This window comes from Arvicanthis niloticus, chromosome X (genome assembly GCF_011762505.2).
Source record: "Arvicanthis niloticus isolate mArvNil1 chromosome X, mArvNil1.pat.X, whole genome shotgun sequence".
In the NCBI taxonomy this organism is placed as follows: domain Eukaryota; kingdom Metazoa; phylum Chordata; class Mammalia; order Rodentia; family Muridae; genus Arvicanthis; species Arvicanthis niloticus.
The window spans coordinates 50,614,554-50,630,782 of NC_047679.1; the positions used below are offsets into that span (position 1 = coordinate 50,614,554).

A 16,229-nucleotide genomic window follows, 5' to 3' on the forward strand; every position below is an offset into this window, starting at 1 on the left:
TAGAAATGAGATACGCAAGGAAGTTGTCAGAAGGATATTTAGTTGGCAAAATAATTGATTGTAGAAAATGGACTAGATGGATAGTCTAGGGACAGTTAATTCATAAGAGGCTTTGCAATTGATAAAATATTTGTAGTGGTAGGGTACTCAGTGAGAAGCAAGCTAACAAAACAGGGAAAATAATAAATCTAAGATAGTTAACCCCATTTGATTAACATAATCTGAGCTGGAGTCTATGACACAGAAACCTGTGGCTAAAGGCAGGCCCACAAATCTCTAACTATATCATAGCTATCCAAGATAGATGTCTGAACATTTTAAAAGTGGGAAAACTAGGAAGATACCTTTCAAAGATCTGCCATATAAGGTGGGTATGGTGGTGCACACCTTTAATCTCAGTGCTCAGGAGGTAGCAGCAGGTGGGTCTCTGTGAGTTTAAGATCAACCTCCTTTACAGAGCTAGTTCCAGGACAGCTAGAGCTACACAGAGAAACCCTGTTGGGGTTGGGGGAGAGACCACATAAGTATCCATGTGATCAGATAGTTTCTTTCAAATATCTATTTAAGTCTATGTGGTTTGTTTGTTATTAGTGTTTTGGAATATTTCATAGGCAAAAAGAGTAAATGCTTTTTATCAAATATTAATTATTAAGCTGTATTGTTAAGTTTTACTTATTGAACATTATATATATATATATATATATATATATATATATATATATATATTTGTATTTCTTTCTGGATTAATTACTATAGGCCCTTTATTTGTATATGATATGTATGGGTGATTGTGGTTGTATGTATGGTATGACACACATATGGAAATAAAGAGTACAACTTTTAGAAGTGGGGTCTCTACTTCCACTGTGGGTTCAAGGATTAAATTCAGTTTGCCAGATTCCTGGGGGGAAAAACAAAACAACAACAACAACAAAAAAAAAAACCAAAAAAAAAAAAAACCAGTCTTGCCAGCCGTAATATATTTGTTTGTAAAACAGCTGAATGAAGTAAGCAACATCATTCTTAATTTACTGAAGATGAAACTGAAACAACCTCTGCAGTATCGCTAGGAAAAGGGAAGTAATGCCTTCATGTTTCTGATGGGACTTCTCACTCCGATTTTGCTCTCTGGTCATCTTTTAGGGATATTTGAAATCTACTGCCAAGCAGGCAGCCACCGAAAAGCAGGGATGCAGGCAATTTACAATGTTTCTCAGTGTTCTAGTCATCAAGACAGCCCACGCCAACACTACCAAGCTTCAAGAGTCTACTATATCATGGCAGAAGAGGTAGAGTGGGATTATTGCCCTGATAGAAGCTGGGAACTGGAATGGTATAACATGTCTGAGAAGGACAGGTAAGGCTACAGAAAAGGAGTGATCACAGCTTACAAATACATTTCATGGACGAAGTTCCTAAAACTAAAAGTAGGAGGCATTTTTATAATTTCACTGAGTATGATACCAAAAGAACTGAGATCAGAATGGAGGGATCCTGAATTCCTGTACTTTGTTTCTTCTATATTCATTACCATTGAGCTGAAGAAAAGACTTTGCTACATTCTTGCCCTCTTAGCCTTGTTTCCCTTCTAATTAGCTAAAACTTACCAGCACTAGGATTTAAAGTTCATAGTGATTTATTCAAGCAATGAAATATCTCGAGGTCATTTATTAAGGTGCAGATTATTCTGTGAAACAGAAAAAATTCCCAAACAGAGTAGTATAAATAAGATACAATGTTATCTGGTATTTATATATGAACAATCTAGTTCTGGCAACTGAACTATGCTGCCCTTAATTCCTATTTTCATCTTGGGATCAAGATGTTCATTTTAGGTATGGCTATCCCCAGCTTTCAAGTTATGGAAAGCAACATTGCCTGTAACGATAGACTTGGAAGTTGTATATGTCATTTTTTTCTCAATGTCCTCTCTTTTTGTATGAGTATATGTAGCTATAGGTAAAGATGGACAATGTAACATCTATGTGAACAGCCACACGTCCCAATAAAACCTAGGTGATTCTGATACTAAAAAGAGGGAGAAGAAAACACAAACTGGGATATTATTAATATGATTAAAGTGCTATTAAAACTATTATTAAGTATTATTAATAATAGTTTTCTCTAGTTTGTGGTACTTCCATTGTCTTCTGTCAATTTTTGACGTTTATAGTTGGTTATTTATGTTGAAGTCTTCATGTGAACTTTCTGTGGGAGTCTTGATTTCATCTATCATGCATAGCTGAAAATACATTACTAGAGAAGAAGGAAGGGTAGGAACAGCAGGCTTTATTCTGTGTCCTCTCTTCCCTTCTGCACGACAGTGTCTCTGTACATAATCCTGTCAACTCTGGATTAGTGATTGTACTTCTGAGACCCACCTATTAAAATGAATGATAAACACTGTTAACTACTACATATCCTATAATGAGAAATCTGTAAGTTTCTATATCTTCCCATTTCTGATCTCCAAAGGCAACTTTTGATGCTCAACTGAAATTTTGTGCCTTTTCCTTTTGTTAAAATAATTTCAAGTCTAAATCTATTAAGGCTAGAATGAAAGTCACAGGTTTCTGCTTCTTAGGTAAGTTGGAAATATACTACAAATACCTATCTCGATGATGAAAATAATATAATAGGTTCAGAAACCTACTATTTTCAATTATGGTAATGTAATTTGACATGATAATGAATAGATCTATATTCCCTTTCATATTGAACATGAGAATAGCTGTAACTTAATTTCCCCACATCTGAAAATGAAGGTTGAAAGTCAGATGCTAATAACAGTCTTTGAATTCCTCTAGCTATGGCCATGTTTTCCTGAGCAACAAAGACGGGCTCCTGGGTTCCAAATATAAGAAAGCTGTATTCAGGGAATACACTGATGGTACTTTCAGAACGCCTCAGCCAAGGTCTGGACCAGAGGAGCACTTAGGAATCCTGGGTAAGGGAATTCTGCCTATATCCTAGCATCTAAAGACTGGGTTGATTCTAGGACATCTATGTCCTATCAGGGAGATTTTACCATCCCTCATTCTCAGATTTTCCATGTGAAATATTAAAAGTATGGTCCTATTTTATAAAATGGCCATGAATATAAATGCTGAAGGAAAAGAGGGAGGTATGAATTCTGCTGTAACCTAGAACAAAAATGTTCCAATTTTCTATACCTTCGAGACTTGGCCCCTCTGAAAGTAGTAGATTTTATGACTCCAGATGCAGGAGAATTTAAGGACTCCAACAAGTAAAAACAAAATGATAAACAGAGTCACTATTATTGCCATAAATCAATTTAATCAAAGCCATATGGTACTTTGGTACAATGGGTTTCTTTATTTTTATCCTAGAACAGACAGGAACCACTTACCTTTGAAGAGATTACAGCTATTCTATGTGCTAAATATGGCAAGATTTCAGTCCCTACTATCAACTATTCTGCAAAATTCAGATTCTCTAGAGCCTTTGGTTATTATGTAGAGAAAAATAGGATGAGAAAAGTGGAGATAATAGGAAGCCTATTTCTGTTCTTGGAGTACCCTCACACTGTGGGTAGCAATACCAATTTTAAGACTTCTGAATCTGAAAATGGTACTAGGCATGTTTTTTAGTCTTGGAAAGATTAACTTCCATTTCACTCCCCTACTAATGAACCGTGTGCCTCTTTTGTATGTATCAGGTCCACTTATCAGAGGGGAGGTTGGTGATATCTTGACTGTGGTGTTCAAGAATAAGGCCAGTCGACCATATTCTATACATGCCCATGGAGTTCTAGAATCTAGTACTGGCTGGCCACAGGCTGCTGAACCTGGTGAGTTGGAACACTCAGTGGATGGACAAAGAGAGTGCAGTCCCTGTACTTCTGGTTTATTCCTTTAAACACATTACATTCTTGGGCATGGTGGGTAGCTTAATGGAAGGTAGAGGCAATTATAACTGGTGAATTGGAGTTCTAGGAAGGTTTTCTTTTGTATTTTCAGTAGCTTTTGTATTTCAGTTAATAATCTATCATGTACAAGGTAATCTCCTTTCATTCTTTTCCAAGTTCCTTAAAGTGTAAATTAGGTTGCTTATTTGTACTAATATGTAACTTTTTGATTACTATAAGGAAATACCAGAGATAGGCTACTTTACAAATAAGAGGGGTTTATTTGGCTCACTCACAATAATGTAAGTATAAGGTCTGAGAACCTCATTCAGCAATGACTGAATTTTGAGACATTACAAACCATCACATGATGAGAAGAATATGAATGTGTATATGCTTGCCTAGTCTCCTCATAAAGCATTTCCCAGTGTTCTGCCCTAATAATTTCCCCAAGATCACATCTCTAAGTGCTATAGCTAGATCAAATTTGTGCCACTTTACTACTCTACAATAGAATGTAAATTTCAACACCTGGGGTGCTATGTGACATCAAACCATACCTGAACCATATCTTTATATCTTTCTCCCATTTAATGTTGGTATCTATGGCTATAAATGTGTCATTTGTTGCATCTCATCGAGGTTATTTTTTTCATTGTAGAATGTTCTTTAGTTGTCTTTACAATTTTTCTTTTTTAAATTTATTTTTTATTATTTTATCAAACTCTTATGCTTTAATATTACATACGACACAGTATTTTATAAATACAATGCCATGTAAGTATATACTGTACATTGAGCATATTTCTCTGCCTATATCCCTTCACTCTTCTGTCTTATCATTCCATTCATGTGCTCTTCAGGACAGTTTTACTTATACTTTTAGGTCATATATACATACACATAATTTTTATATATCTCTATAAAAATCTAAGTATGATAAATGGATGAAAGTGTATGATATTTGTCTTTCTGACTTAATTCGATTAAAATGATTTTCTCCAGTTTCATACATTTTCCTGAAAAATTACACAACCTTGTCCCTCTTTATGGCTGAAAAGGATTCCTTATTTATATATGCCACATTTTATTTATCTGTCCTTCAGTTGGAAACAGGTTTGTTATATAACATTGCTACTGAGAATAATGCTGTGATAAAACATTGATGCACAAGGATACTTGTGGCATGTTGACTTGGAGTTGTTTCAGTAAATACTCAGGAGAGATTTTCTTGAAGAACCTCATACTGATTTCCATAGTGACCAGACTACATTTCTTTGCTACCAGAAGTGTATAAGGGTTCCTTTTCTGTTTTCTTAATGACTGTTTTTTTGAGACTGGGATGAGATGGAATCTCAAAGTAGTTGTAATTTCTATTTCTTTGATCAGTAGTGAGTTTTAACAGTTTTTATATGATTATTAGCTATTTGTATTGCATATGAGAACTGTTTACTAGTTCACTTATTAATTGAATTGTTCAATATCTTACAGTTTACTTTTCTAAATTCTTTTTTATATTCTAGATAGTAGTCTTGCCAGATATTCAACTAACAGATTTTCTTCCATTTTATACTCTGTAATTTTACTCATTTAAGTGCAAACTGTGCAGTGCTTCTGAATTGTATGAGGTCTTACTTGCCATTTGTTAGCATCATTTACTGAGCAAAGGTAATCTAATTTTGCAAAGTCCTTTCAAATACCTATGCCTTGAGATGTTTTCTATGCTATTCAGATTAACAATTTCACCAGTTCAGGGTTAAGTCTTAGGTTAATTTGGGGTTGGCTTTTAGAGTGAATGCAAGATGATAGGGATATAATGTCATTCTTCTCCATGCGACTATCCAATTTTATGAGAAACCTTTTTTGAAAAGATTTCTCTAAACTGTATATTTTTGAAATTAATGTCAAGTATCTGGTGGTTATTGCTACATGGGCTTATGGCTGGGTTCTCTAGTCTATGGATTTGTGTTTCTGCTTTATGCTAGCACCATGCTATTTTCTAGCTCTCCCTGTGCAGTTTAACATGGAACCAAGGATTATTCTTCATGCTCAGGACTGCTGTGGCTATCCGAGGTATTTAGTTTTAGTGCTTTGTGTGCATGCTTTCACATGAATTTTAAGATTATTTCTTAACTATGTGAAGAACACCATTGGAATTCTATGGGGTTCATATTGTATCTGTAAATTACTCTGAGTACTATAACCAGTTGCACAGTATTAATTTTTCCATAACCATGGAAGGTATTTTCATCTCATAGTGTCTTGCTTTAACTCTTTCTTTAGTGTTATACAATTTTTATCATAGAGGTTTTTCACTTTTGATTTGATTTTTGTTTGTTTTGTTTGAAAGAAAGTCTCAGTATGATGACATGGAACTTAACATGTAAACCAAGTTGGCTTCAAACTCATAGAAATGCATCTACTTCTGCTTTTCCAGTGATGGGAGGCGGCTATGGTGCCAGAGCATCAGACATTTTATCTACAAGTGGAAAGCAGATATGTATATCTGTGTCTGTGTCTGTGTCTGTGTCTGTGTCTGTGTCTGTGTCTGTGTCTGTGTCTGTGTCTGTATCTGTATCTTTATTTATCTATACCTATACATCTATCTATCTATCTATCTATCTATCTATCTATCTATCTATCTATCTATCTATAGTGCTAACTGGGTATGACATAGGCTTTTAAAGCCAGTTTCCAGTGACTCAATTCTTCCAACAAGTCCATACTTTCTAATGTTCTCAAATTGTTCTGCCAACTGGGGACCAAGTATTTGAATATATGAGCATATGTAGTCCATTCTACTTTTCATTCAAACCTATCAAACATAGTAGGCTTTTGCTTCCTATATTTAATATGCTTTAGTATGTTGAGATATATTCCTTCTATTCCTAGTCTCAGAACTTTTATAATGCAGGGATGTTGTGCTTTGTCAACAGTCTTTTTATATCTATTTGAATGATCATATAATTTCTGTCCTTGAATCCATTCATGTGATGATATATATGTATTAAGTTATATGTGTTGAACTATTTCTGCATCTCTGTAAGAATGCTAACATGTGCTAACATGAATATGATGTATGACCTTTTGATACATTTGTGAAATCAACATTTTACTGACAATAGTTTTAAATATTTGTTCTTATTTATATGTAAGTGTATCCCTCTGCCTCTCTACCTCTGTCTCTCTGAGTTGCCTCCTCCCTGTTTTTGCTATGTTTATGCAGGTAATCACAGATGCCGGAAGAGGTTATAGGAAATTAAAAGTGGGGGTAATCAAGTGACCCAGTATTATTCTGCTGTGGTTGATCTGTGACTATATTATTTAATTGTGTTTTATAGTATTGAATGCATGTGTGTTCTCTGTATATGTGTTTACATTGTTCTGTTGATGGGATGTTCCCTTAACCAGTATGAACTAACCTTCTAATTAGTGAGGATTTTTGTTTGTTTGTTTGACATGGTCACATTATACAGCCCTGAGTAGCCCAGTACTGTGTAGACAAGAGCCTCAAAGCCACAGAGATCTGCTTGCATCTCCTTCAGCAGTTCTGGGATTAAAGGTGTGTGGCACCAAACCCAGCCTGACTAGTTTTAATATGAATTCTACTTCATCATACATTAGAACAGTAACATTTTATTGGTTCCTAGTTTAATTCACTGTAAATCCCCTTTCCCATCCTTTTCCTCTAAGATAACCATGAGATAAGATACATAAGATAATATGTGTTTTGTTTCTTAGAGGTGACAAAGAAATAGTGCTATACAGTGCCTTTGTTTGTTTGGCTATTCCTACTTGGGCAATATTTTTTATGAAAAAAATCTTAATAGAAAATTACTTTAGCTTTTGCTTTTAACACCCTGTTCCTGGGCTGTGAGAAACTTTGTTTCTTTCTGAGCTACCCTATTTTTCTACTGGGCAAAGGATATTTTGGGAGGATTCTACTACTTCTTTTTTTACCTCTAGGGCTGGTTTCTTTCTTTTTTTGCATTGTGGTTTTATTCCTTTTTAAAATTTTTTGTTGGATATTTTATTTACATAACAGATGCCATCCCCTTTCTCCATTTCCCCTCCCTAGAAAACCCCTATGCCATACCCCCTTCTCCTTTTGGATTTTATACAATTTTTAAAATGTTCATCAAAGGCTTTATAAGTTTGGTAGTGCTCAATATCAATCAGAAGTGTAACCCAGTACCCGACCTAGATATATCAACTATCTTTGACTGGCGGAGACATGTGAACATCTGCCTCTATGTTCCCCCCCCCTTCTCTCTCTCTCATCACCTAGCTCCTCCTCTCCTCCTCCTCTTCTTTCTCTCCTTACTCCTCCCACCTTAGCTCCTCCTACATATCACCACCATTCTTGTTAAAATAAAACTTTTCTCTCAAAATACAATTAAAGCATAACCATACCAATTTGTGTCAGTAAAGGTACAAGATAGACCTAATACCCAGTTCATCATTTTGTTGACTAACCAGAACCTCTGTCATCTCTCCTAACTAAAAGACTTAGTTCTGAACCTGGCTTTGTTCTTGGCTTTAGAATGAATGTCAGCTGAAAACCATCCTCTCAAATCTTTTCTCTCAAAGTAAATAGCCAGGATTGGCTATGAGACTATAAGTTTTCAACCCCATCAGAAATCCAGAATGACTGAGTTAATTGAAATTATGGGAAGCACAAAGCATAGCATCTAAAACTTAGCCAATTTAGAGAGACCGCTGAACACCTGAATAGTCCCTATACTAAAGAACGTTGGAGCATCCAATCTTCAGCCTTCTGGCCCAGGATCATCTGACAGACCTAGTGATGCAGGATTATTAAGGGCTGATTACTCTGTCTAGGCAGATATAATCAGTTGACTATTCTACTAGTGTGTCCTTTTCTGGACAGTAACTTGTCCATAGATGAAAAGAGGCAATTCTTGCCTAGTGGCTGTCTCACCACAACTGGAGTAACTCCAAAGATGCTCAATTTCTTCTTAGAATTCAAGAATCCAAGACAGGAAGCTGTCAGGAGCAGACAGGTCTCTAATCAAAATGAATATTAATACAGAAATGTTTGTAACATCAATTCTATGGATTTTGGATGTTTTTGAAAACCAACTATCCATGTAAGGCAGTCTGGACTGTTGTCTGTTAACTCCTCTAAGCTATTTCTAAATAAAATATAGAAAACACCCAAACAATAAACTAAGAGCCATGAATTTGCTATAGGTTAACTCACAGGCTAACCATCTCAAATCAGTTAACAAAGTTAAAGAAAGACTGGGTCTAAGCCTTGTATTCCTAAATGTGTTATATAGGCACAATGCTTATGAGAGTAACAATATTCATCTCACTCTTATATTAATAAGAAGCTCGTACCAATGAAAACCTTACATTTGAATCAAAGTAAATTTTGTACCACTTAGAAATTATAACTTCATCTTAATAACAATTATACATATTTCTACCAATAGGTTGTGGCTATGCAATAAATCCTAGCTAATCCTCCCTGTTTCAACAAAACCACTACTTTTCCCTAGAAAGACAACCCAATATTAACCACCTCAGTCCCCAAGCCCAGGAAATAGAGGCTCTGACTCTTCATTAACTACTTCAAGCTGGTTATGGGCATTGAGATATTAGAAGAGGGGTGGGGGGAAGAGTAAATTGATAAGCCTCTTATGCTGTCTTCGCTGCAGCTAGAATTCCAGGACATCAGAGGTTTGAGCAGGTCTGCTCAGCTTGCTTGATGAGTAAATACACCAAGGCTGTGTATTCTGCAATATACAATTCTCAAAACAAATTTTAGAATCAAGATAATTGTTTGTTTGAATTCTGGAATCTGGTCTTCTGGTGGCCTGCCTCTGTCATGTCTAATCGATATAATTCTGGGAGTTGCTATGATGGTGTGCTCCCATCATCCTCCTTTTTCTGCTTCCCTGCTCTCAAATTCCCCAACACTAGGGAATCCAAACATTCAGGCACCAAGGCCCTCAACTTCCACTGATGCCTAACCCCTTACTTCATCCCCCCTCCTACAATTACTATGTGGGTGTGCTCCCACCATCCTCCCATTTCCGCCTCCCTGCTCTTGAAATTCCCCAACACTAGGGAATCCAAACTTTCAGGCACCAAGGCTGTCCACTTCCACTCATGCCTGGCAAGACCACCCTCAACTACCTATACAGGTGGAGCCATGAGTCCCTCCCTTTGTGTTCTGGGGCTGGAGATTTTAGAATGGCTACTCCAGCTTGTTTCTTAGGACCATTTGCTTGAAATTTTGTTTTCCAGTCTTTTACTCTAAGGTAGAGTCTGGTTTTTTTCACTGAGGTGGGTTTCCTGCATGCAGCAAATTCTGGGTCCTGTTTATGTATCCAGACCATTAGCCTATGTCTTTTAATTGGGGAATTGAATCCACTGATGTTAAGAGATATTAAGGAACAGTGATCATTGCTTTCTGTTATTTTTGTTATTAGAGGTGGAATTATCTTTGTATGGTTATCTTCTTTTGATTTGTTGGAAGAGGATTACTTTCTTGCTCTTTCTAGGGTATAATTTCCCTCCTTGTATTGGAGCTTTCCTGCTATTATCCTTTGTAATGCTGGGTTTGTGGAAAGATACTGTGTAAATTTGGTTTTGTCGTTGAATATCTTGGTTTCTCCATCTATGGTAATTGAGAGTTTTGCTGGGTATAGTAGCCTAGGCTGGCATTTGTGTTCTCTTGTATGACATCTGTCCAGCATCTTCTAGCTTTTATAATATCTAGTAAGAAGTCTGGTGTAATTCTGATAGGTCTGCCTTTATATGTTACTTGGCCTTTTTCCCTTACTGCGTTTAATATTCTTTCCTTGTTATTTGCACTTCGTGTTTTGCTTATTATGTAATGGGAGGTATTTCTTTTCTGGTCTAGTCTATTTGGTGTTCTATAGGCTTCTTGTATGTTTATGGGCATCTTGTTCTTTAGATTAGGGAAGTTTTCTTCTATAATTTTGTTGAATATATTTATTGGCTCTTTAAGTTGGGAATCTTCACTCTCATCTATACCTATTATCCTTAGGTTTGGTCTTCTCATTGTGTCCTGGATTTCCTGGATATTTTGTGTTAATAACTTTTTGCATTTTGCGTTTTCTTTGACAATTGTGTCAATATTTTCTATGGTATCTTCTGCACCTGAGGTTCTCTCTTCTATTTCTTGTATTCTGTTGGTGATGCTTTCATCTATGACTCCTGATTTCTTTCCTAGGTTTTCTATCTCCAGGGTAGTCTCCCTGTGTGATTTCTTGATTGTTTCTACTTCCATTTCTATGCCCTAGATGTTTTTGTTCAAGTCCTTCACCTGTTTGGTTGTGTTCTCTTGTAATTCTTTAATGGATTTTTGTGTTTCCTCTTTAAGGGCTTCTACTTGTTTACCTGTGTTCTCCTCAAATTCTTTGAGTGTTATTTATGTCCTTCTTAAAGTCCTTTATCATTATCATTAGAAGTGATTTTAAATCTGAATCTTGCTTTCCTAGCGATATGGGATATGGGGAATTCAGGACTTTGTAGTGTGGGAGAACTAAGTTCTAATGATGCCAAGTACCCTGGGTTGCTGGTGCTTATGTTCGTGTGCCTGCCTTTTGCCATCTGGATCGCCTTAGTGCTATCTGCCCTGTCTCTGACTGGAGCTTGTCTTTCTTATTATCTTGGTTGTATCAGAAATGTGTGGGGTGGCTTTTACTACTGGGTTTAGAGCTGGGGCCCAAAATCTGCTCAGTCCTCAGGCACAGACAGGAAGGAACCGGTGTTCCAGGCCAGGAGTGACTTCCTGGGTCCCAGTGGGTCCCAGTTATTCCTTGTTTGGGGTGGGTGTTGCTGTCTGCTTACCTAAGATAAGGCCCAGGTTAGAGCTCCTAGGAGGCCTGCTTCCTCTGGGTTCTGTGAGATTGGGGGCAGAGCTGACACCCAGGATCTGCGTCTAGGACTGTTTTTCATAGGCTACACCATATGATATTTTCTTACTTTCTCATACATCGCTCCATCATGTCTGGCATTATATGTTCTTTTTGTACTTGGAGAATTGATTCTTAGACACATCTTCATCTTCTTCCATTAGTCAAAGCATAATCTGAAATGTTCTGACCCATGATGTGATTCAAATATATTTTAGCACTGAAGTATTGCTTGCAGAATTATAACCAGGAATCATTTGGTAGTAACATGAAGATTTTTATGTTTTATTGCATGTGTGTACAAACATACATATACACACACACACAAACACACACACTAAAATTACTTTACTGATAGTTTGTATCTTCTGATTGGGAAATTGAGGTCATTCATATTCAAAATTATTATTGAAATATATATATGTATATATATATATAATATATATATACAAATATGTATACTAATATCTTTTATTTTGTTGATTTTATAGTTTGGGATGTTTTCCTTGTCCTCACTTTCTTATGGGTTATTCTCTCGTGGTTTATTCTTTCCTGTAGCCTCCTAAATGTCTACAGTGAGTCCAAAGCTTTCTTTCTGTGGAACTAGTTTAGTGGTTGTGAATTCCCTTATCCTTTTTTTTTTTTTTTTTTTTTTTTTTTTTTTTTTTTTTTTTTTCATGAATAGTTTTCCTTTCTTCCCCAGTCATGACAGATTAGTTTTGGGTATAATAGTATAGATTAGTAGCTCTTGACTTTCATAACTTGAAATATATTATTCTAAGCCCTGTTTGTTTTTAAATTTTCTTCATAAATTTGTTGTTTTGATGACACTGACTTTACATATGACTTGCTGTTTTTGTCTTCCATATATTATAATAATAAAACACATACACATCTATAATGTTTTGACTATAATATGATATAGGTAGGTACTTCTCTGTTCATTTTGACTGGATGTTTTCCTACAGCTGGAGCAGCATCCTTTTACTTATGTCTATTAAATGTCTATATTGACAGTGTTTTCTAAATCTGTAGCATGAATTTTTTTCTCCCTCTAGTCCTATGATCGACAAATTCCATCTTTTCATAATGACCCATAGATGTCAATTGTTCTTACTTCTTTATCATTATCTGGATCTTCTAATTCCTCTACCTTTCTTTCCTCCATAGTATTCTTTCTTTTTCTTAAGCCTTTATATATTTTAGGTTTATTTACTGTGATAGTTTTTATTTTACTTATTTTTATTTCCAGTATTTCTGATTTTTTCAGTACATTTATATATTTATTAACTCGACTTTCATATTAAATAGTGACTTCCTTGTTTCATTTACTCTGTTCTTTTAGAATTTATTCAGGAATTTATATCCACTGTGATTTCTTTGAACATACCTAATATTATCCTTTTGTATTATCTGGGATTTTATCTAATTCACTATTACTGGAGGATTTAGCAGGTATTTGTTTGTTTGTTTGGGTTTTTTTTTGAGGAGTCCTCTTGCCTTGGTTTTTGTTTTGGATAATTTTGCATAAGATGCCATGCATTGGGGATTTGTTTGTTGTTTGGATTTAAAAAATAAAAGCTTTCCTCATTTTTTATTAGAAATATTTGCAATCTGAGGTGGTTTGTGGAGATTTCCTCACGGTGTGAAACATTTCCTTATTTAAGAGTTATTGTACATTACTGTAGTAGGTTGGCTACACTGCTCATTCATGGCTTGCTCATCTTGATTTCTTACACCATCCAGGACCACCTACCTACCAAGTGGATAAAGCCTAAAGTTGCTCAACTATGGGATTCTATAAAATAAAATAAAATAAAATAAAATAAAAGTTACATATTTTCTTACTCCAAGAGGGAAGAGCAAGGGCACAGTCACATTCAGACCAAAACAGAACCGAAATACAACATTCTGAACAGTTCAGGGACTGATGTCTGAGACAGGGTCACAATCTTTTGGGCCCCTAAAGACTCCTAAAAGCTCCAGCTCTGCCACTTTCAGCATAATCAGCTTTTCTCATAAATTCAGCCCAGCTCCACTCCATAGTTACTGCTATCCTTGGTTGTCATCCCATATTACTGGTATCTCCAACCTTCTGGGGTCTCCACTGCAACTGAGGATGAATCTTCACTAGTGGCCTCGCCTGACTTCTCCTCAGGGACTTCCAGCCCTGACCATATTGACAACCCTCAGCTGCTCTCCATGACCCCTTTAGGCCTTCAAAACCAGTACCACTTAACTCTTACATGTTACCAATTTCAGCTGCCAGCATGAATACAGCCATGGTCACCCTGGATCAGATCTTCTGTGTTTTGATCCTGAGAAAATATTCCCAGAAAATTTCTCCTAAATGATGCTGGTCTCTTCTTAACCTCAGCTTATTTCTCAGCCACAGGGAATCAGCATCAATTGCCTCAGTAAAGCAATGTTTGACTTCAGTAGTGCTAGTCTCTTTGTAATCACAGCTGAGTCTTCAGGTCTAGCTGACCAGAATCAAGGAGTCTTAATACAAAATATCCTTCAAATAGCCCTGGTAGAGTCTTTGTTTCCTTCTGAAACTCCACAAATCATCTGCATCTCTTTCAGCATTTCTATCATTCAAGCTCCCACAAGCCCAATTAAGCTTTGATCACTCAATCATTGGTCTTCCTAGCTCAACGTTCCAAAGTCCTTCCACAATTCTCTTCAAATAACATGGTCAGGTCCACCACAGCAATATCCCATGAACCTGATACCAATTTCTGTTTTAGGTTTCTATTGCTTTAATAAAGTCCAATGCCAAATCAACTTGTAGAGGAAATGGTTTCTTTCAGCTTACAGTTCCATACCACAGTTCATCACTTAAGGAAGTCAGGGTAGGAATTCAATAAAGTCAAGAACCTGGAGGCAGCAACTAAAGTAGAGACCATGGAAGAATGCTGCTTACTAACTTGCCCCTCATGGCTTGCTCAACCTGCTTTCTTATAGAAACCAGGACCACCTTCCCAGACGTGGGGCAACTCACAATGAGCTGGCTATCCCTCATTAATCATTAATTTAAAAAGCCCGGTTCTGTGGGCTTCCCCTATATATACAAAGTACTGCATATTAAACTTTGAGCCTTGATCAGAATAAAAAAAAAGAAAAGAAAAAAGAAAGCCCTATAAACTTGCCTATACTAATGGAAGCAGTTTGTCAACTGATGTTCCTTTTCACAGATAACTCTAGCTTGTATCAAATTGACAAAAACAAACAAACAAACAAACAACCAAAGCATTCTACCTTCGGGTCATTTTCTTTTTATGTGTATCTCTGTACTTCTTTTAGTTCTCCTTCTTGTAAGGATCGTGGGTAATGGAGACCTGCCCTACTAACCTCATTTAAAACTGATTTCCTTCTTTCTAATTTGACCATGTTTCTAAATGAGGTCAGATTTGGAGCTAATAGGGGTGAAGACTTCAATATATAACATTTTGGAAGGGACACATTTGAACCAATAACAGAGAGAGGATGAAGTAGTGAAAAGGAAGTGAGGAAAATGAGACAGTAAATGTTGGCAGAACTGTAAAATGCTTACTTGTAAAGGAACCACAGAAGCAAGGAGAGACTTGAATGTGGTATCTATGGGGAGGTAGAGAAGCAGGGAAGTTAAAGATCCAGGATGGAGGATGAATCTAAATCTGGCAGCACACAAAAAGAGATGGTATTAAGAGCTCTAATGAAAGAAGTAATCTTAAGTCATAAAAAGAAAACCTCTCCATCTGAGACTGAAGGGTCTCGTAGATGTGAATACAAATATGTTACTAGGATTGGTAATGACAGCGTAACAGGTGAGAGACTTCAGAGTGGTCATGTGAAAATTAATTTTGGTTCTCACTTTAATTAAACTGAAGAGGTTGCAGGGATTTGTGAAATACTTCTTTAGGTGTGTGTGTGATAGCATTTCCAGAGAAAATCAAGGCAAGAAGATCTATTCTGTCTGTAGACAGCAATATCCTATGTACTGCAGTTCTGAGTAAATCACAAAATGTCTAGTTATTACCACTCTACTTCCTGACCGCTTATATTGGGAGCTGCTTGCTCCATTATTCCCTGCCCATCATGATGTACTGAAACCATGACTCAAGATAAACATCTCTTGCTGTAAGTTGTTTATATTAGATATTTTGTCACAGGGACAAGAACAGTTACTAATCTAGACAGTAAGAGCAGAAGTCTAGAGTTAGGCTTAATAAGTTCAAATTTCAGTCTGATGTGTGACATTTAGAAAGCTATTTTAACATCTGTCTGTGACCAACCTCCACTTCATATCTACAAAGGTTTCTTTTAGAAGATTCAGTAACTCACTGTGTTATAAGTGCTATACAAGTATCCAGCAATTCCATTATCTGACTTAAAATGAGACTTTGGGAGTGAGGTACAGAACAGGTCAGACTTGAAGTATGTGGTAAAAGTTTGGAGTTGTTCAC

General features: G+C 36.3%; 1 protein-coding gene across 1 annotated transcript in view; it reads left to right on the forward strand.

Annotated features, from left to right (window-relative positions):
* Window positions 1–16,229, forward strand: part of Heph (hephaestin) — an 84,565-nt gene that overhangs the window by 52,550 nt on the left and 15,786 nt on the right. The window contains exons 14-16 of the mRNA XM_034485877.2: window positions 1,144–1,357; window positions 2,808–2,947; window positions 3,680–3,811. Of these exons, the coding sequence (XP_034341768.1) occupies window positions 1,144–1,357; window positions 2,808–2,947; window positions 3,680–3,811 (486 nt within the window). The remainder of the gene's footprint in view (window positions 1–1,143; window positions 1,358–2,807; window positions 2,948–3,679; window positions 3,812–16,229) is intronic.